The sequence below is a fragment of the Lepisma saccharinum genome, chromosome 1, assembly GCF_977018435.1.
Source record: "Lepisma saccharinum chromosome 1, izLepSacc3.1, whole genome shotgun sequence".
Classification (NCBI taxonomy): Eukaryota; Metazoa; Arthropoda; class Insecta; order Zygentoma; family Lepismatidae; genus Lepisma; species Lepisma saccharinum.
The window spans coordinates 50,606,905-50,628,889 of NC_139229.1; the positions used below are offsets into that span (position 1 = coordinate 50,606,905).

Here is a 21,985-nt window from a genome sequence, read left to right on the forward strand (position 1 = left end):
ACTAGACAAAACTCATAGAATATTCAAGTTGTGCAGAAGATGTTTGACTGTATTTGATGGTCAAAAAATGGTGAATGGGGTTCGGGAAGAGAATGCAGAAATTGCTAAAAACAAGTTAATTGAGCATCTGAAATACTGTGGCAACCATAAACCTGTTCATATGATGATGCCTAATCCAAGTGAAAATGCCAAATTCAAAAAATTTGAAGCCTTGTTGGAACACCCAGCATATATAGTCTGTGATTTTGAATCAAACCTCAAACCCCTTGCATTCTGTAGCCCAGATCCTGATGACTCTTCAATTACATCATATCAGCTACATGAACCTTCTAGTTTTTATTATGTGGTTTACAGGATGGTGTTGTTAGTAAAGAAGATTTATACATGGGAGCAGATGCCATCAAAGAATTTGCAGATAGAATAGAAAATGAGTGCCGTTGCATAGCATCTAATATCTTATTAAAATCAAAACCTATGATGCCTTTAACAGAGAAACAGATTGAAGATTTCAACAATGCAGAAAAATGCCCGGTATGTGATTCTGAATTTTCAGATACAAATATCAAGGTGAAACACCATTCTCATACAGATGGTAAATTCAAAATGGCCCTGTGTAATAGCTGTAATATTAAGATCCAGAGACCAAAATTTGTCCCTATATTTTGCCATGGTGCATTCAATTATGATTTTCATCATTTGATCAGGTACGAGGGGTTTGACAAGCAGAATTTAAATATTTTAGCTGAAAATAATGAAAAATATATTGCCATTAGCAAAATAATTAAAGTTAATGGTGTTCCTATTCACTTAAGATTTCTTGATTCTTACAGAATTTTATCGGCTAGCCTGGCTACACTGGCCACTCAATTATCTGATGATCAATTCAAAATCACATGTGCTTTGTTTCCAAATCAGGACCTGAAATTAATTAGGCGGAAGGGTGTATATCCATATGATTATGTTACAGATTTTTCTAAATTTGATGAGTGTTCTCTGCCACCACAACAAGAGTTTTACAGCAAAATCAGAGCATCTGGAATCACTGATGATGATTATCACTATGCCCAGTTGATGTGGAACAATTTAAAATGCCAGACATTTGGTGATTATCACAAGGCTTATTTAAAACTTGATGTCACTCTCTTAGCTGATATACTGCAGGCATTCAGAAAATCTTCCATGGAAAATTATAAGCTGGATCCAATGTATTTTTACAGTGCTCCGGGCCTAGCATGGTCTGCCATGTTTTTAAACACTAAAATGCAATTGGATCTGATCCAGGATCAAGATATGTATCTGTTTATGGAACAATGTATAAGAGGAGGCATGGTGCAATGTTCTCAGAGATATGCCAGAGCAAATAACAAATATATTCCTGATTATGATCCAGCACGGCCATCAAATTATATACTGTATGTAGATGCCAACAGCCTCTATGGTTATGCTATGATGGATAAATTGCCATTTGCAGGGCTTGAGTGGGTTGAAGATTTTAATATTGAAGATCTTCAGGATTTTGATGACAGTAACTATGGCCTGTTCTTAGAGGTTCATCTGACAATTCCTGATGATTTACACAACACATTTTCTGATCTGCCCCCAATTCCTGAGGTTAAGTGTTCACCTGGCTCTAAAGAGAAGAAATTGATGACGACTCTAGAGCCGAAACAGGATTATGTCATATATTACAAAAACCTCCAGTTCCTGATGAATCATGGTGTTCAAGTGACCAAAGTTGGAAAAGTTTTGAGGTTCAGGCACTCAAGATGGTTGAAACCATATATTAATACAAACACAGAGCTTCGAACATCTGCAATGAGCCAATTTGATAAGACCTTGTTTAAATTGATGGTCAATTCAGTGTATGGCAAAACAATTGAAAATGTCAGAAAACATATTGATGTTAAAATAATTACTGACCCCAGCCGGAGCAAAAAATTGATTGCAAAGCCCAACTTCAATTACAGAAGAATTTATGATGAGAATATGGCACTTTTCAACATGAAAAAAACAAAGATTAAGTTTGATAAGCCTATTTATGTAGGGGCTGTGATATTGGAATTGGCCAAATTACACATGTTAAAATTGTTTTATAATGTGTTGAAGCCTTTTTATAAGAATCGTGTAAAACTGATGTACATGGACACAGATAGTTTTGTTCTTGATATTCAAACAGAAGATGTTTATCAAGATATAACACAGCCTGAATTGTTTAAATATTTTGATACCACTGAACATTTAAAAATTAAACCCCACAACAAAAAGGTGCCTGGCAAGTTAAAAGATGAGACACTTGGTGATGTTATTGTGGCATTTGCTGGGTTAAGAGCCAAGATGTACAGCTTTGAAACATGTAGTGGCGCTGTTGCCAAAAAGGCCAAGGGCATTGGCAGAGTGACTGTGGACAAAGAGCTTGAATTTGAAGATTACAAAAATTGCCTCAAATCATGTAGCACAATCAGAACATCAGAATCCAGAATTCAGAGTGTGGATCACTTGTTGACTAGCAATATTGTAAGAAAAGTGGCTCTGGACCCACATGATGACAAGAGATGCATTTTGTCATGTGGCATACATACTCTACCATGGGGTCATTGTGATTTGAAAAGTGGTAATCAATGCCCAATTACAGAGCATGATTTGAAATAAATAAACATGCCTATAAACTTATTTGGGTTCAAAAAACAGGCTATTATGGACCTGCCAACACCACAACCCTCTTCTGATATGATATCTAAACTAAGTGCTTTGTTAATTATTCATCTGAACAGCATATTTACAGATGTTGATGATGAAACAGGTAAAACATTGTACATATTTAACAATAATTTAAATCATTACCAATTTCCTGTAGGTGGTCAATTGCAATTTATTACAACCCCTGAGGGTAATGTCAAGATTTCAGTAGGGAGAAATATTTATAGAATTAAGCACTCAAACATGATTTCTCGCACTGTATATACTGTTTCTGCTGGTGACTGCTTATATATTGAGGTCCCGGGATCATATGACAAGCTTATACCTTTTTTTATAGAATTAAGAATCAGATATTCAATAATAAATAACCACTAAAACAAAATGCCTAATGATATATTTGGCCATACAAGGCATGAAGATCACAGTGATGAGATTCTGATGCTTGATGTCAGAGTCAAGAAATTAAGAAGTGATTTACAAGCTTTACAAACCACACTCAATGCCAGTCTTCAACTAGAAATTACAAATTTACAAACACAATGCATGGACCCTCTTCTTAAAATTGACTCAGAACTCAAATTATTGCTTCAGAAATATACTGATTTGGCAACATTGGATAATTTTCAAAGTTTAGAAGAAGCTGTAGCAGCTCTTCAAGCCAAATTTAAGACCCAGGCCACCAACTCTGAGCAATTGAAACAGCAATTGGAAGAGCAGATAAATAATGTCCAGGCACAGCTCCAAACAATTGTCAAAAGCATAAAATCACAAGAAGATTTTGATTTAGTGATTTCCACTCTAAAGGAACAGATTCAATCACTCCAGATACCTAATCTGGACCCCTTGAACAATGCCATAGCCGAGGTTAAAGAAAAAATTGAGACACTTGAAAATTTTATGAACAATTTGCCATCTTCTGATGCTTTGAGTGCAATAACTCTGAGTGTTGCCAACATTAAGCTGCAACTTGAAACATATGAAGATTTTGGAAAAATTCAAAGTACCATAACCCATCTTGAGGGTACAATAGCAGCAGTGCAAAGTGATTTGACAAATGTACAAGAATCTCTAGAATCTCGCCTGCCTGGTATTGCAGACACACTTGTCAGTGTCCAGCAACAGATCACAAAGCTCAACTCAACACTGAATCTGAACTATCTCATTTTCATCACTTGATCGATGATATCCAAACAAAACTTGAAATTTTACAACAATCAACACCCACTCAGGCAGATATAGCCCTGCTCCAAAATGCTATGCAAAATGTGGCTGATGCTTCTGAATTAAATAATATGAAATTGGCACTTGAATCTTTGCAAAATACTGTAACAAATCTGCCTACATCACAGGAACTTAAAAATATTAAGAGAGCAGTGAATCGCATATTGAAATCAGAAGATATCAAGAATATCCAGACAGAGATCAAACAACTTACTCAGACAGTGGCCACTCTACCAACTAATCAACATATTAATGAACTGCATGCCCTGTTTGAGGATATCAGAAGACAGGTCCATGATCTTACTGCTCAAAATTCAAAATTGGCAGTTATTGAAAATTTGCAACAAATTGTAGCTAATATCAAGCAACAGCTAGGGACCATGGAATCCAATCAAGCAAATGCCCTGTCTGTTTTTGCCACCCAGCTTCAAGAGATTGTGCAACAATACAAGAAACTTGTTGTGGACATAAAAATCAAGCCAGGCCATGATGATGTTGTTATTACCATCAATGAGCACCTTGAATCTGTAACAAGCAGATTGCTTACAGCAGAAAAAGAAATAACCGGCATAATCGAGAATCCAAAACATACAGTAATTCTTGAATTGTACAGCATCCCCAACAAAGAATATGATTCACCATTTACACCAGGTGGCAAAATATATATGCTGTCCCCTGCACAATTTTATTACCAGTTTTTTGTTGGGGGCACACTGAGACCAATCAAGATCAAATATTGGCTTCAACCACAGGCACACCACTACCCCACCTTATCAATAACAAATGCTGACAACAAACCAAAAATCACCAGTGTAGAGTTAGAGGATTTTACAGATCCCAATACATTAGAAACATCTTTTGCTGAAGATGATGGCTCTCTGGAATTTCATATACAAATAGGAGACAAATTATATTTAGAAAATCCTGTAGTATCAGCTGCTGAACACCCCATAGTTGCAATATTCTTGTTTTCATATTATGTCTAGACAAATTATTGTTGATGAATTACACAGACAAGCCAGACATAATTATAAGAGACTGCCAGTAGTCACAAAAGGCATAGATGATTTATGGCAGAGCGACTTGATTGAGATGGCAAGTGGACAGCTGAAAAACTTAGACAAAATCAACAAGGGCTACAAATATCTACTCACTGTCATAGACACATTTTCAAAATTTGCCTGGGCTGTGCCACTCAAATCCAAGACTGGAAAATGTGTTACAGAAGCCTCCAGGACAATCATCAATCAGAGTGGAAGATCACCGCGCTATTTGCAAACAGATAATGGCAAAGAATTTTATAATTCTGTGTTCCAACAATTTATTAAAAGCCAGTCAATACAACATTATTCGAGTTACAGTGATCTCAAAGCCTCAATTGTAGAGAGATTCAACAAAACCCTAAAAAATCTTATGTATAAACAATTTACACTTCAAGGTAATTATAAATGGCTTAATATTCTTCCAGAACTTCTACATAAATATAACAACTCGGTTCATTCCACAATCAACATGAAACCCTCTGAAGTAACTTCATCTGATGAGCAAAAATTGATCAGGACTGTTTATTATCCTAGATACCAGCCAACAACAAGAAAGGCCAAATACAAGGTGGGTGATCAAGTAAGAATCAGCAAATATAAGCACTTATTCAAAAGAGGCTTTACAAGAAACTGGAGCACTGAATTATTTACAGTGGTTCAAGTTAAACCTGGGACCCTTAACACATATATAATAAAAGATCACCGAGGAGAAATTCTCAAAGGCAGATTCTATGAAGAAGAACTCAGCAAAACTAAACAGCCTGACACATATCTCATAAAAAAAATCATCCGCAAAAAAGGCAACAAGTTATTTGTCAAATGGCTAGGACTTCCAGAACACAGCTGGATCGATGCAGACAAAGTGATAATATGAGCACCTGGGATGTTATAAAAAGGCTGCCAGAACCTGAACAGCAGATTAAGAGAAATGGCAAGTTGCTGCCTGATAATATTAGATGTCTTATTGCTGGGCCATCAGCTTGTGGTAAAACTACACTAATGATTGATAATTTTTTATTGGCACCCAACTGGTTAGACTGGAAAAACAGGCACTTGTATGTTTTCTCTAAGAGCTTGTAACAATTAAAATATCAGCAGCTGATGAAGCTATATGATGGATTGGATATTGCCACTTTTGAATCAGATGTTAAGCCACTTCATGAATGTCTCGATAATTCTGTTGTTGTGTTTGATGACATTATACTGGATAATCAAAACAAGGTTAGAAATTTTTTTACACAGGGCCGACACAAAAACATTGATTGCATCTACCTGGCACAGACTTTTTCAAAAATACCGAAGCAGCTGATCCGAGACAACAGCAATTTCATATGTGTGTTTCATCAAGATCATACCAACCTCAAACACATACATGATGAATATGTAGGTGGGGACTTGAGCTACAATGATTTTTCCAAGTTTTGCAGTAGGTGCTGGAACCAGGACAGTTATGGGTTTGTCACAATTGATATGACAAGAAAACCCAATAGTGGCAAATACAGAAATAAAATCAACAATTTTCTAGACATTGAAACATATATAAATAACCATGAAAAGGCCAATCATTGATGATCTTAAATTAAGAGATTATCTTGTAAAAAGATTTAAGGGATGGAAATCACAGAACCGAGGAATTTATGAACAACACAAACAAACAGAACAGCCTATTATTGATGCTATTAGTGAATTAGGTAAAAATATCAAAACTGTTACAGAGCAAAATCAAAATTTGATCACAGAGCTTGTACCTGTAGCTGCAAGGAACATATTAGATTATCCAATCACCCCACTTTCCAGTATTCATACACCTAGTCCTGTTGCTCCTCGAAGAATTGAAGATACTCTGGATCCTATTGAATTGGGTCTTCTTGCTCAAAAATATTTAAGCACACCTAAAGACAACAAAGATGAGGTCTTTGGCTTATATGCCGACACAGAGCGTGATGGTAGCATCATACATAGAATTGGCAATTTCAGAGTAACATTTATGGGAGATGATCTAATTGTATATTCAGAATCTCATCTTGGAGAAAAAGGTGGTTTTGTTAAATATCCCGGCACACCTGGATTGTGGGAACTGATGACTAGGATAAGGCCTGGCAACTATACAGATCAAGATTATGAGCACTACAAAGAAATATTAATAAAATCAGATGCTCTATACCAGAACAATGATCCCACACAAAAAAAGTCAAGTCTAGCAGTGGAGCAAAATATAACAACTTAATCAAGCCCATATGGTCACAGATCAAGACTGGCAGTGGAATCAAACAATACAACACCCTGCCTAAAGAATTTGTGTGGGTTGATGATGTCAGGAAACTTGTAGACCAGTGGCGGCTGGCCAAGTGCAACAAGTGCAGATGTTTTCACCTAATTTTCAAATTAATATTGACATTTTTCATTTGCTTGTTAAATGAAACTATTTCCCAGCAGAACGCACACGATAATACTCAATAATACGCCGCTCGGCGCTATGCACGTGAAGAGTTCGTCGTAGCATAAAACAACCCAAGAGCAAATGCCGCCAGGTTGCGGAAAACTTAGCCGGTTGTCATGGCAACGGTGACGTCACCTAGCGTTGGCCTTGAACGGGTGTCGCCTCCTACGTGAAGCAGTTCTCTCGTCGGAGAAAACATTGCATCCAGTGATTGTGGCAAAATCTTTGCGTTCTCGCGAGATCTTGTTCCGCGTGTGTGTTTCGCGTTTCCTATCGTGTGTTGTGTTCTTGTGTTGAGCTGTGGTTTCTACAATGAACCCAGTAAATGACTTAGTGTGTAATTTGTTGCAGACACCATTTTCCAGATGGACGGATGAAGACAAAAAAGACGTTTTAAATTGTGGGGGGCCCACTGACATTCTTCAAATATCAGTTAAGCGAGAGAACAAAAAGGCAGGGAAATCGTACAACATTAAATTTAAAAGTTCCTGGTTTGTCGACTTTCCTTGGTTGTGTAGTAGTCGTTATTTGCAATCGTTGTTCTGCTGGCTTTGTTTACTGTTAGTAACAAATACAATGTGTGGAATAAAGAAGGGTATAACGATTTTGTCAATATTACGCGTTCTCTGCATAAGCGCAATGATTCGATGGAACATTGAAAGTGTAAATTACAATTCAAAGTTTTTGAAAAAAAACAGGAATACCATAGCAGATGCCCTTCAAGAAAATAGTAGGCTTTTAAATGTACGGTTCAATGAAAATGTAAGATTAAATAGGCTTTTTTTACAATTAATAGTTGACGCAACGCTGTATTTATGTAAACAAGAACTTGCGTTCAGGGGTCACGACGAAAGCGTGTCTTCGCTTAATCGTGGGAATTTCAAGGAACTTGTTGCATTATTAATATCGAGAAGTTCGTTAGAAATACAGAACCATTACAAAACGAACTTCTTCACCTGTTATTTTAGGCACGAGCCGCTACTGTGTAGACAGGTTATTGGTGATAGCTGGGGAGGAAAATGCTGGCAACCACAATTTTTACAATGAAAAGGTTGGAATTATGGACATGATAAGCACCAAATTGTCTAATTTTATAGTGAATGACACTAAGGGGATTGGATATCTTATAAAAATTATTAATACTCTACCACCTAAATTTTGGAATATTTCTGAGGGTCGGGGGTTGGTTAATGACATTATAAACAAGCTGTTATTTGAACTACACATTCCAGGCTATCAGTATTGTGGTCCCGGTACAAAATTGGACCATAGATTAAACAGAGGTGATCCTAGTGTTAATCCCCTAGATGCTGCTTGTAGAGACCATGACATAGCATACAACACACATACTGATCTTGACAAGAGACATGTTGCAGACAAGAAATTAGAAGAGGCTGCATTTGGTAGATTTGTAAGCAAAGATGCTTCTTTGAGTGAAAGAATAGCAGCATTGGGGACCACCATAGCTATGAACACCAAACAAAAACTGGGGTGGGGGCTGTGAATATGTATATAATAAACCTACAATGAAGGCCAAGGGTGTTATGTATCAAATACCTTATGCAGGTCTTAAATCTCTTAAAACTATTGATAGTCTTTTAACCAAAAAGCAGCGCAAGAAAAAAAGCTCTTGTATTGCAAAGGGCCATGGTATGAAATTGTTGCTTAGTACCCCCCAATTAAAAAAATTACAGCAATCCAGGAAAAAATCACATGTGGGTGGATTTATATTTACTATCCCGGCCATCTTAGCAGCACTTGGGGCTGTTGGGAGCTTAGCTGGGGGATCAGCTGCCATAGCAAAAACAGTAATAGATGCCAAGAAAAATAGGGCAGAAGTAGATGAATTGAAGCGCCATAACCTGGCCATGGAGAAACAAGGCAAAGGTGTTAAGAGAGCCATGAATAAGTTTAAAAAAAACAAGAGCCGCTTACAAACCAAGATATTGAAGCTTTAATCAAGCCACTGGGCATCAAATACTTTAGAGGTGTGTACATGTCTGATTCTTTACCAGAACAACCACTCAACAAAGAGTGTGGCATTGTTAATTTGGATAAGTACAAAAATCAGGGCACTCACTGGATTTGTTATCTTAAATATTTAAAAGATGAGGCATTTGTGTTTGATTCATTTTGAGGTGATCCACCTGAAAATTTAGTAAAATATCTAAAATCAACTAATCTTTATTACAATAATGCCCGTGTTCAAAACTTCAAAGATGTTAATTGTGGACATTTGTGTTTATCTGTTCTCAGATATGTGTCTCAAATAAATAAACCATCAATTGAAAATTTTCAAAAGGCCCTGTGGTATTTAAAACATCATGGGGGTATTCCATCTCACCAGCCAAAATTCAATATTGAAACTCAAATTACATGATGATATAGTGTATCCCAAAACAATAGCTCTCAGAGCATTTTATGGCATGTACTTGATCCCTAATATTACACACCACAACAACAAAATTGCAGTAGGGGATCAAAAAATTGTCATCACTCCAGGGCAATATAATCTGTCCACTCTAAATGCTCAATTACCCAGAGGTATAGTATTAACTCAAAATTCTGTCACTCACAGAGTAGAGATTGTATCTGCTACAGAAACAGTGGATCTGGGTACTATAGGAGAGCTGTTAGGCTTTGAGAACAACACAAAACTTAAACCAGCCATCAAACACACTGCTATTAATATACCTAAATTCTTAGCCATAGAGACTCTGAATATTCACTGTAATGTGGCTGAGGGTATGATCACCAAATTAAATGGCATAGGCACTCACAAACAAACTGGCATCATTGCAACATTTAAACCTAATTCTGAATTTATGGAGCCAATCATCTACACTCCATCCCCAACATTATATTTTCCTGTGTGCCATAATAGAATAGATAACATTGAGTTGATGGTCACTAATGAAAAAGAAGAATTAGTTGATTTTGCTGGAGCCACAACAACTGCAATCATAGAGATTAATATTTAAATAAAAATACATACAAAAAAAATGGAAAATATTGAGAGTTATGAGCTACAATCATTCCCCCCAAACAGGAGGACATTTGCAAATTTAAATCAACCCAACACAGAGATTGAGGTTGATCTTGATGTAGGGGATGGCTTTATACACCCCCACAGAGCAGATCTATACATCAAATTTGATGTTGTAAAGCTCGATGGAACAGATTATCCGGCAAATTCAAATATAAGATTGGTAGATAATTTTGTGCCGCATCTGTTCTCTGAAATTGAGATCAGAAAGCATGGTGTTGTTATAAACAGAGTGGATTATCCCGGCATTACCTCCACAGCTTTGGCCACACTAAAATTATCCAAAACCGAGGCTTCTTACTACAAAATAGGTGGATTTGAGGCTGGTGATAAAATATTATCCAAGAGCCACACAGTGCTGTTCCCTATGCGCCTGTTGCCAGGATTCTTCTCAGATTACAAAGATATTATGTGGAAGGGTGGTTTAAGAATCACATTTAGAAGAGCTGCCAATGATAATAATGCTTTGATGAGGTACAGCACATTAAACTCTACAGGGGAAGCTTTGCCTAATACCCTACCTGATGAAGGCAAATGCATTATTCAGACTATGGAGCTAAGAATGCCAGTTGTTGAATATGAAGCCAGTTATGCTCTTAAATACAAAGCAGATATAATAAAAAATCCACAAGTACCTTTACAATTTTATACATATCAATGTGTACAGAAGCCTGCCGCTGGTACTTATTATGAGTTTGATGCTACAAATTCATTCTCCAGTATACAATATGACATGCCGGATTTTGTGGTGGTACTGTTTCAGACTGGAAGACACAATAATCAGGAAAAAAATTCAAGTAGATTTGATAACTGCAACATCAAGAACATATATCTTAAAAATGGCAGAAATGAGGTATTCCCTAGAGAAAATTATAATTTAGACATGTCCAAGGATGATTTCCTTAAATTATATGAAGCATTTACAGCATACAAAAGGGTCACTACTGGCAATACTGACAAGTATTACACACCAGATGAATTCAAAGCACAGAGACCCATGTTTGTCATCAACACTTCAAAAAGGAAACAAGTTCTGGTTAATGACAGGACAAACATTAAAATTATCTGTGAATTCCACAATACACTCCCTGATGACACTATATGTAGTGTTATTCTCATAGGTGAAAAATCATATGTTTATGACGTAAGAAATGAGAGAGTCACAGAGCAATTCTAGAAGAGCTCTGCTTATTACCGGACCGGAAGTAAATATAAATGGGTGTGGGTGGGTGAGAGTGACTTTTTGCCTTAGTTTTTAAGTGTAGCCAAAACAATATCAAGGGGGGGCATATTTTTGACAAGTTTATGGACAACAAACTGAGAGATGTAGCTTTTACACACATGGGCAAATCTATCTGAGGGGAGTTCTTCTTTTCTACTCTAGAATTCAAAATTCTTTAGATTTAAATATGTACACACATGGCCGATTGGGCTATAAGCCCCCTCTTGACATAATTTTAAGTGTGGGCAAATCGGGGCATATGAACTCTTCTTTTCTACACTAGGATTCAAAATTCTTAGAATTAAGAGCATATCACACTTGAAGAATTGGGGAATATGGGCATCTTGGCATAATTTTAAGTGTGGGCAAATCGGCTGTTTAATCAAATAACCTCTTCTTTTCTACGCTATAAGTGCGCCAGTTGTATCATCAATTATACTACTCTGCCCCCTCAAAATTAGGTCCAGTTTCATTTTCTTCCTCAAAATTAAGTCCAGTTTAATTCTGCCCCCTCAAAATTAGGGCCAGTTTAATTCTGCCCCCTCAAAATTAGGCCCAGTTTGATTCTGTCCCCTCAAAATTTGGTCCAGTTTAATTCTGCCCCTCAAAATTAGGGTCAGTTTAATTCTACCCCCTCAAAATTAGGCCCAAGTTTGATTCTACCCTTTCAAAATTAGGCATTTTAATTCTGACCCATCAAAATTACGCTCAGTTTATTTCTGCCCCCCTCAAAATTAGGCCTTTAATTCTGTCCCCTCAAAATTAGGTCCAGTTTAATTCTGAACCTCAAAATTAGGGCCGATTTAATTCTGCCCCCTCAAAATTAGGGCCAGTTTAATTCTGCCCCTCAAAATTAGGTCAAGTTTAATTCTTCTCCTCAAAATTAGGGCCAGTTTAATTCTGCAACTCAAAATTAAGGCCAGTTTAATTCTGCCCCCTCAAAATTAGGTCAAGTTTAATTCTGCTCCTCAAAATTAGGGCCAGTTTCATGCCCTTCTTAAAATTAGTTCCAGTTTAATTCTGCCCCTCAAAATTAGGTCCAGTTTCATTCTCTTCCTCAAAATTAGGTCCAGTTTAATTCTGCCCCTCAAAATTAGGGCCAGTTTCATTCTCTTCCTCAAAATTAGGTCCAGTTTCATTCTGCCCCTCGAAATTAGGGCCAGTTTAATTCTGCCCCTCAAAATTAGGGCCAGTTTAATTCTGCAACTCAAAATTAAGGCCAGTTTAATTCTGCCCCTCAAAATTAGGGCCAGTTTAATTCTGCCCCTCAAAATTAGGTCCAGTTTCATTCTCTTCCTCAAAATTAGGCCAATTTAATTCTGCCCCTCAAAATTAGGGCCAGTTTCATTCTCTTCCTCAAAATTAGGTCCAGTTTCATTCTGCCCCTCGAAATTAGGGCCAGTTTAATTCTGCCCCTCAAAATTAGGGCCAGTTTAATTCTGCCCCTCAAAATTAAGGCCAGTTTCATTCTGCCCCTCAAAATTAGGGCCAGTTTAATTCTGCCCCCTCAAAATTAGGCCCAGTTTGATTCTGTCCCGTCAAAATTTGGTCCAGTTTGATTCTGCCCCCCTCAAAATTAGGCCCAGTTTAATTGTGTCCACTCAAAATTAAGTCTACTTTGATTCTGCCCCCTCAAAGTTATGTCCCAAGTTACGTCCATGTCAGAGACCGTGCCGCATCATCCAAATCAGCGGACACGAGCTTCGCATCTACGTAGATCTACAGGTAAACGAACATCCTTTTCTAATACATCTTGACCCTGCGAGACTAGTCAATCGAGGCGTTAAATATTAAATGTTAAGGTGTTCTCCTTATTTCACAGGGGAGAGTCCCTTTACATGTAAAAGCACCTCTCGTAGAGGCGAGTTGCTCAGCCTAAGTTCGATTCCATAAAACCCGTAGGGATTTCATACGGTATGATGCGAAGTACGAGGGGTAGTCATAAAGTTTTAATTATGACCTCGAAAAAATCAAGCTGTGACCATGAAACTTGGTGATGGTGTTAGTCCTTCTCTACATATTCACCCTTCAATGCGACGCATTTTTCCCAACGATGGATGACTTGGCAGAGACCTTGGTTGTAGAAGTCTGCATTTTGGCTGTTCAGGAAACGTTCCACCTCGAAAATCACCTCATCGTCATTCTGGAAATGACTGCCACGCAATGGTTTATTCATCCGAGGAAAGAGGAAGAAGTCACTTTGTGCCATGTCAGGAGAATACGGGGGGTGAAGCAAAATTTGATACCCCAAAGAAACAGCATGTGTGACTGTGTCCTGTGCAGAATGAGCTGGGGCGTTGTCGTGGAGCAAAAATACCCCCTTGGACAGCTTCCCGCGACGCTTCGTCTTGACAGCCTCCCGGAACCTCGACAGGAGATTTCGGTAGTATGCTCCTGTGGTGGTTTGTCCCTTACGAGCATAATCTGTTAGCACCACATGATGGCAGTCCCAAAAAACACTCAGCATCGCCTTGCCCGATGATGGTTTTGTTTTCGCCTTTTTCGGTGGTGGTGAATCCACATGTTTCCATTGTTTGCGTTGCTCCTTTGTCTCGGGGTCATAGTGATACACCCAGCACTCGTCCATGGTGATTAGGCGGCTAGAGAAGTCATCTGGATTGGCCTGACACAGCCGCAACATTTCCGCTGCTGCCTCGGTTCGGCGGGTTTTTTGAATGGGTGTGAGCAGTCGCGGGACCCAGCGGGTTGCGACCTTTGTCATGTTCAAAATGTCATGCAAGATGTTGAAAACTGATCCATAACTGATTTCCACCTTTTCCACTATCGCCTCGATTGTGATACGCAGTCTTTGAACACCAGGGCCTCCACTTCTCTTGCGATTCCCGGTTCTTTACAGAGAGATGGTCTGCCACTTCGTTCTTCGTCATTCAGACTTGTTTGACCACACTGGAAGCGTCTGCGTGACCTAGCCACTGTGCCATATGATGGTGCATTGCAGCCGTACACTTCCACCAACTCAGCATGGATTTTTGCAACGTTGATCCCCTTCAAATGCAGAAAAAGAATTACCGCACGATACTCCACTTAATCAATGGGCTGCGCCATTTTGTTTTGGCTCCTCTAGCAGCGTGCTACGGTACTGTGGCGCGGGGATTTCAATGTGTACCAGGACTGCACACATGTACCTGCACACACACAAAAAATTAATTACATAACTTTATTTTTTCGAGGTGATAATTAAAACTTTATGACTACCCCTCGAAGATGAGGATTATACTGGATACAAGAAGTTGTTTCCGAGATTTTATTATTTTTCAATGATTTTGTCTTAAGGCTACTTTTTCTTAACTGTTATTCGACTTGTTCCCTTAAAAATACTTTAATCTTGTAAAGTCTGCGGGTGAAAATGTAGCAATGCAGAAATGATTGATCATATGCCTATACCCTATCCCGGGTATTTCTGGAGTCAGCTAACAACAAAATAAAAGTGTCTGGGCAAGTAGTCATTGATTGAGTTGGTGTTTTAAGTCCACTTTATGCACAGTAAGGCTAATTGGGACTGGATCTACAGTTTAAAGTGGGATCCGAACCAGTATGTGCCTCCACCGTGTATCGAACCCGAGACCCCTTGATTGCAAGGCGACGACGCTACCACTGCGCCATCGTGGAGGCCCAAGGGCAAGTAGTAAGTCGAGAGGACTCGACCAATGAACTCATGAGAAGTGCCTTGCTCCAACGATGCCAGAGACAGAGTATAGGTATTTTGTCTCTTTCGTTCAACACAATAATTCCTATGGTGCAAAAGTTTATTAATGATGCCAATTATGTACTCTGCTTTATTGACAGGTACTCCATAAATGTGTACACAGCTTATCTTAACACTTGTACGCGTACAATGTGTCGTTCGAGACATAATATTTGTTATCTATGCATTTGCTTAAGAATCTACTGAATCTAGATTTTGCTGGACAATTTTATCGAAAATTTATCTTAAAAATTGTGTGACAAAGCATCGACTTATAGAGACAGGCAAGAATTACGCAACTCGTGCATGCTGAGGTTCGAGAATGTCAAATGCAGGAAGGGAGCCTGTACAAAAATTAAAAGGTGTGAATCTTTGCTACTTCATATCGCTCTTCTAGCACTCTAGGCTAATCGCGACGATTAGGATAAAAATGATAAGATGAAATTGATTGAAGGGACAGTCACAACGAACACGAATGTTCAAGGCGGTAGTCGGCACCTTCCGCGCCTAAAACGAAAGTCTACACCTTACGAGCTCGGACATTGAGGCGAAATTTAATCAATTAAGAAATAATTATCTTAATTATAATTAATTGTGTTTTGTGTCTAATGCAAGTCATATGCATCACCTCGACTTCACAGTAGTGTGACCCCATACGTCCCGTTTTGACCGGGACAGTCCCGTTTTAGAGGTGCGTCCCGGTCGTCCCGTCGATGCTATTTAAAAAAAAAACACTATTTGTCCCGTTTTATAAAATTCTGGAAGTTACCTTGAAAACCGAATCAAAATTTGAGAAAAATTTAATGGAATTTTTAAACTACCAAGCACTTCATAACAATCAAAATGCTCCATTGTCGTGGAGCATGTTCGAACAGACAGGAGTTTACTGTTAAAGTTAGCTTGCGTCGCGAGTTGTATTGCTTTGTGTGCGTTCCGTCATTTCTAGAGCAATCAATAAGCATGGCAAAGTAGGATAAAGTAGTTTCAATATGGACCTGCAACCAGGGTTTTTCAACGTCCCGGAAACCATAAATTCTAAAGGGTTCTATTGGGACCGGAACGTTTTTCTCGCAAAATTTAAATTCGGTCCAAGTTGGTTATTGTTTCATTGAAAAAAGGTTCCTGGACCGGACTTAAATGGATCCGGAAAAAAGTTCCTGGACCGTATTTAAATTGATCCAGAAAAAAGGTTACTGGACCGAATTGAAATACCTTACAGATAAAAAGGTTCTTTACGGTCCAGAACCTATTTACACTTGCTGATCTTCCCTCCTGGACCGGAATTTAATTTATTTAAAATTCCTGAACCTTTAACAACCCTGCATATACTTAAGGAATTAGGGTCTCGACGAAAATAACAAATCCAAAATTATTGATTTTTCATGACTTCTTCTTGACCCTTTTTTCCTTTTCCTTGACCTTTCTTCACTTTTTCTTAACCTTTAAGTAGGCGCGCGGGGGTAAATTTGAACCCCAGGTAGAGATTTTTTAATATCCACACTGCTAGTTTTTCTAGTACCTTGCTAAAACAGTCGGATTCAAACGTCAACGTTATTTCCTTCAGTGTGTGAACAGCTGCAGGAAGGTGAAGCTGTCCCAAAGTTGCTGGGGGTCAAGTGTATCCCCACGCGCCTACTTAAGGTAACGAAAGAGGCGCGCCTGGTTAAGGATTCAAGTGTATTTAATCGCCCCCTACTTAGGAATAGTTTGAAATTAACAAAATAGATATTTTTATTCAATGAATAACCCCTACCATAAGGCCGGCTAAGATGAAAACTGAAGCCGTACTTTAACAAGGGATTTAGACTTACTTTAATTATTAATGCATGTAAAAATTAATGCTTCTGACTTCATCCTGGATGGGGAATGGCCACAGTACTTTATTTAATACTTTTACAAAACTTCACGCATACAAGAATGTATTATAATTCTTAGGAAACAAAGTCAACAATTTTTAACAACTCAATATAATTTTAGATGTCCAAATATTCAATTTTTTCAAGTACTGGTACAGGTATATAACAATGTAAATTCAATATACTGTAAAAAAGATGCAAAAAATCTTGACCACAAGCATAATTCCTTGACTTTCTTGACTAGTAGATACGCTGTACTACACATAAAAACTGCTTCATTTGCGTCTGCACATGGAGTTCTCCATGGAGAAGCAGCACGTGCAACAGGGCAAAACCCACATAGAAATCTCCATATGTACCGTTATTATTATTATGTCTCCATGTGTGAATATATCTCATGTGCAGTACTTATCCTGTGCCTATTCTCACATGATATGCTGACAAGGTAAGGTGCGAGAACAGTCTACTCAATAAATTTAGTTGGGGCCTCCCCGATGGTGCAGTGGTAGCGTCGTTGCCTTGTAATCAAGGGGTCCGGGGTTCGATACCCGGTGGAGGCACATAGTGATTCGTATCCCACTTTAAGCTGTAGGGCCAGTCCCGATTAGTCTTACTGTGCATAAAGTGGATTTAAAACACCAAATCAATCAATCAATAAAGTTAGTTGTAGCAGAAGTGGAAGGAGGAGGGCAAAGCAGTACGAAAGAACAAACCGGGAGTACCTTGAGCATGTCGAGATGTTGATCTGTGAACCAGCCAGCAGATAGAACCCCCAATATTCCTTCATGTCGTCCTCCAGGGTGATCACTCTGGTCATCGTCAACATCAAAGGTTCTGGATCTGTGCTGGGTGTTTGTGGGAGCAAAAAAGCGTTGAAAGTAGTGTTGGCTTTCACCATTTGGCCCTGGAAGAAAGAAACAACTATTGGCTAATGTACAAGAATTAGAGTACCTCTGCAACAGGCTAATACATACTAGGGACGTTCAATATATTAGTTTCCCTATGCTATAAAATATTGTATAAAGCAATGCCATTAAAAAGAAGCACATGGTTGACAAGCGCCATCCTTCGTCTACAAGGAACAACAATCGATTCGTTATCAGACGTGAAGGCGCATGCGCTCAAGGGCTAAAAGTAAATGCTTCTTCGGAAAACGCGGGCTCGCGTCATAAGGAGTTCAGAAGCATGGATGCTAAGGGCGTTCTGTTTATGGACTTTTTGGAACTAGTAAGAACAATTAATGCTGACCGTTATTGTCAAACATTGGATAAACTAAAAAACGCAAATCGACATAAGCGACCAGGTCTCCTGTCAGCTGGTGTCATTCTTCTTGACGATAACGCTCGCCCCCACTCAGCAGTTGCAACACGACACAAAATTGAAGAATTGGGGTGGGAACGGCTACCCCACCATCCATACAGCCCCGATTTAGAGCCGAGTGATTTCCATCTTTTTCCGGTATTAAAGTCTGAATTGCAAGAAACAGATGAAGAAGTGAAGCGGAATGTGAGACTCGACAGAGGTGAAATACAGCAGCGCCATCTCTTATTATTCTTGACAGTATAAGTGGAAGCAAGAGTGCGAGTGGTGCCTCTCAGCGCCTCTCAACGGATTATTACAAAACTTCTTGCGAGTGGCAATTCTCAGCGGGAGGTCAGTGCACCGGTTTTCCTGCCTCTTTTCACATCTGCTTATATACCCTTGTCTACGGTATAACTGCATGTGGGCAAAACAATCACCAGAAAGTCAAATTTTATTTAGACTTGCAGCTAAAGTTAATTTCACCGTAGAAACTGGTCGCTTCGAGTTCTACTTTGGGTACTTGTCAACATGGTGCCAATCAGAGTTCGTTCCTGTCTGCAAGTGTTGCCACTTATGAAACGGAACTCCGCTAGCATATCAAAGACTCTTCATCGCCTAGCAACAGACATATTGTAAATTTTGACTTACAACCCCTCCCACTCCATCAAAGAAAAATTATGGATAAAGCCCTGCTTAAGAGCTTGTAACTGCCTGCAAGGATGCGTTTACCGCTGCACAAGCCGTCATTCTTCGTCTGGATACAAACTACTTGAGCTAGGCACACTGTTTTAATTTCTATTTTGAAGAGGCTTCGTGTCCCAAATTCCATTAAAGTTCTTTCAGGATTATCTGCTGTATTCGTTCTGTGCTGTTTCCACATCACTCTACATGATTATTTGGCAGCGATGAATTTGTGGCTGTCTCGAGCTCGACAACCCTTTCGATAGCATTTTTGTACTTAGCGCGCTACCCCTGGGTGTTTGGAGTGTCTGCAGCAAAGATGAGGATGAGTGATGATAATCACAAAGAACACCCATTCCCAGGCCCAGATTCGAACCCGCGACCACTGGCGTCATATCGCACTGTTCTAACCACTCCGCTTCGGACACCGGCCAGTGAGTGAAAGAAAACGAACTCATCAGTATAACTGCAGTTAAGTAGTCTTTTCTTTTTTTGTGAGGAAAATAACGGTTAATTTTAAGATCAAGTGTAGTACTACGCATCTCGTCCATTATACCTGTACCAGCTAACTGTAGACCAGGCGAACGAGAACAAGTCTCTGCGCAAGTGGTGACGCGAGACGGCTCCACCAATGAAGAGTGAGAGGAACAGGATTGCGTAATGGACGACTGGAATTACCCGCTTTCCCTGCCTTTCACCACTCGATTTCCCTCCTCCTTCTCTGCCGCTATGCGCGACCCTGCTCCACAGTTAGCTGGGACAGGGTATAGGTGCATATTATTGTGAATATTTGCCAAATGTTATAAAATTCTGAAAGAAACGTTGTCGTTTAAAAATATTTTCTACAGATATTGTCCGAAATTGCTTGTATACTTATATGAATTCTCTTCTTCGCAGATTTTACTATCACCATCTACACGGAGAAAACTAGGGCCACGATAAGAACCGGCCCCCATTCACAGCGCAGAACGGTTATTTTAACAAGATCCTCTTTCCTGCTGGTTGCTTTCTGGAGGAGGGATTCTAAGGTTGCCGATTTTTGTCCAAAGAGAGGACAGCAGCAGCCTAATTGGCTGTTTGACCGCAAATTCCTTCGTAGGTAAAGGAAGCAACTTTGTTAATATCCATTTTTATTCTTTATATTACACAGACACACACACGCACACGCACAAATATATTTGTAACTATTTGTTTGAGAGTGTCCATTCATCAATTTCATCATATCATCACTCCTCCCAGTCTTCGCAATTAGCCAAAAGTGGCACTAAAGCGATATAAAATAAAGCAAATCAATCAAACCAAAACTGTGGGGGGGGGGGGGGGCAAGGATAGTTTACTTTCCTTTGGTAGATAAGATTTAGCAGAGTGCTGGAGCAAAAGTGGCAAAATGTAGGGGGACACCTGCCCCATCGGCCCCGCCCCCCTACTTGCCGCACTGATACTCAAGTTTGACTAAACTGGAGAAAAAAATACGTAAAATTAGAACACATGTATAGAAATTACCATTGTTACCAAGTTACCTCAGTAACGGAGTGCAATGAATTCAAAACTCAAAGTCGCATTCGAAGGTTGTGGGTTCGTCTTCTTGTTAGCCATGATTGTTTCGTTGTGATTGTTCTTTCATCTACTTCATACAGTATTCATTGATCCTCATAGTCCTGTTTTCGTTAAAAAAAATACACATTTTTTATGCCACACCCTTTGGAAAAGGTTCCTGTGTTCCTAGAACTCGGTCCGGAATAGGTAAAGAAAGTTCGTGGATTACAGCAACGTCTTGTCCGTGGCGTAAACGGCAACCTTTCGGCTGGGTGAGCTATCACGCATCTTGACTTGACCAATTGGTCCGTTCCGAGAGTACGGGCGTTGTGCCCACGGGTCTATTTCGAGATTTCATGCTCAGAACGCAAAGAAAAACAAAAGTGACATGAAAGAATTCCTTGACCGGAGCAGAAAAAAGATCATTGGAGACGCAGAGAATGACTTTCGAACGAAGAGAGCAGAAGAGTTTATGCCGCCAAAGTGAAATTTTCTGGTTTATTCTCATTCGAGTTTAATTGTATCGCGAATATTCCGCCTCGAGTTCGAATGTTGCGCGATTATTCCTCTTGGGGCCTCATCGTCTCGCGATTATTTCTTTTCGAGCCTCATCGTTTCGTAATTATTCCCCTTCGAGCCTCATCGTTTCGTAATTTTTCCCCTACAAGCCCGATCATTTCGCGATTATTCACCTTCGAGCCTCATTGTTTCGCGAGTATTCGCCTTCGAGCCTCATCGTTTCGCGAGTATTCCCCTTCGAGCCTCATCGTATCGCTAGTATTCCCCTTCGAGCCTCATAGTTTCGCGAGTATTCCCTTTCGAGCCTCATCGTATCGCGAGTATTCCCCTTCGAGCCTCATCGTATCGCGAGTATTCCCCTTCGAGCCTGATCGTTTCGCGAGTGTTCCCCTTCGAGCCTCATCGTTTCGCGAGTATTCCCCTTCGAGCCTCATCGTTTCGTGAGTATTCCCCTTCGAGCCTCATTGTGTTGCTATTATTTCCCTACGAGCCCGATCATTTCGCGATTATTCCCCATACAGCTTTATCGTTTCCCAATGATTCCACTTTTCAAGCTTCTTCGATTGACTGTTATTCCGTTTCGAGCGTAACCATTTTCCAATTATTCCGTTTCGAGTTTAAATCTTTTTATACATTTTTTGTTGTTAACCTTTAGTTACTTCTGTATAAAATGTTGCATTTTCCCCTTAAGGATTGTCTTCAAGCAGCACGTCACA

The 21,985-nt window shown here is 39.3% G+C and overlaps 1 protein-coding gene across 1 annotated transcript in view; it reads right to left on the minus strand.

Moving 5' to 3' along the window:
* LOC145995037 (uncharacterized) overlaps positions 1 to 21,985 on the minus strand; it is a 108,875-nt gene that overhangs the window by 9,817 nt on the left and 77,073 nt on the right. The window contains exon 3 of the mRNA XM_083131570.1: positions 17,954 to 18,135. Coding sequence (XP_082987696.1) covers positions 17,954 to 18,135 — 182 coding nt within the window. The remainder of the gene's footprint in view (positions 1 to 17,953; positions 18,136 to 21,985) is intronic.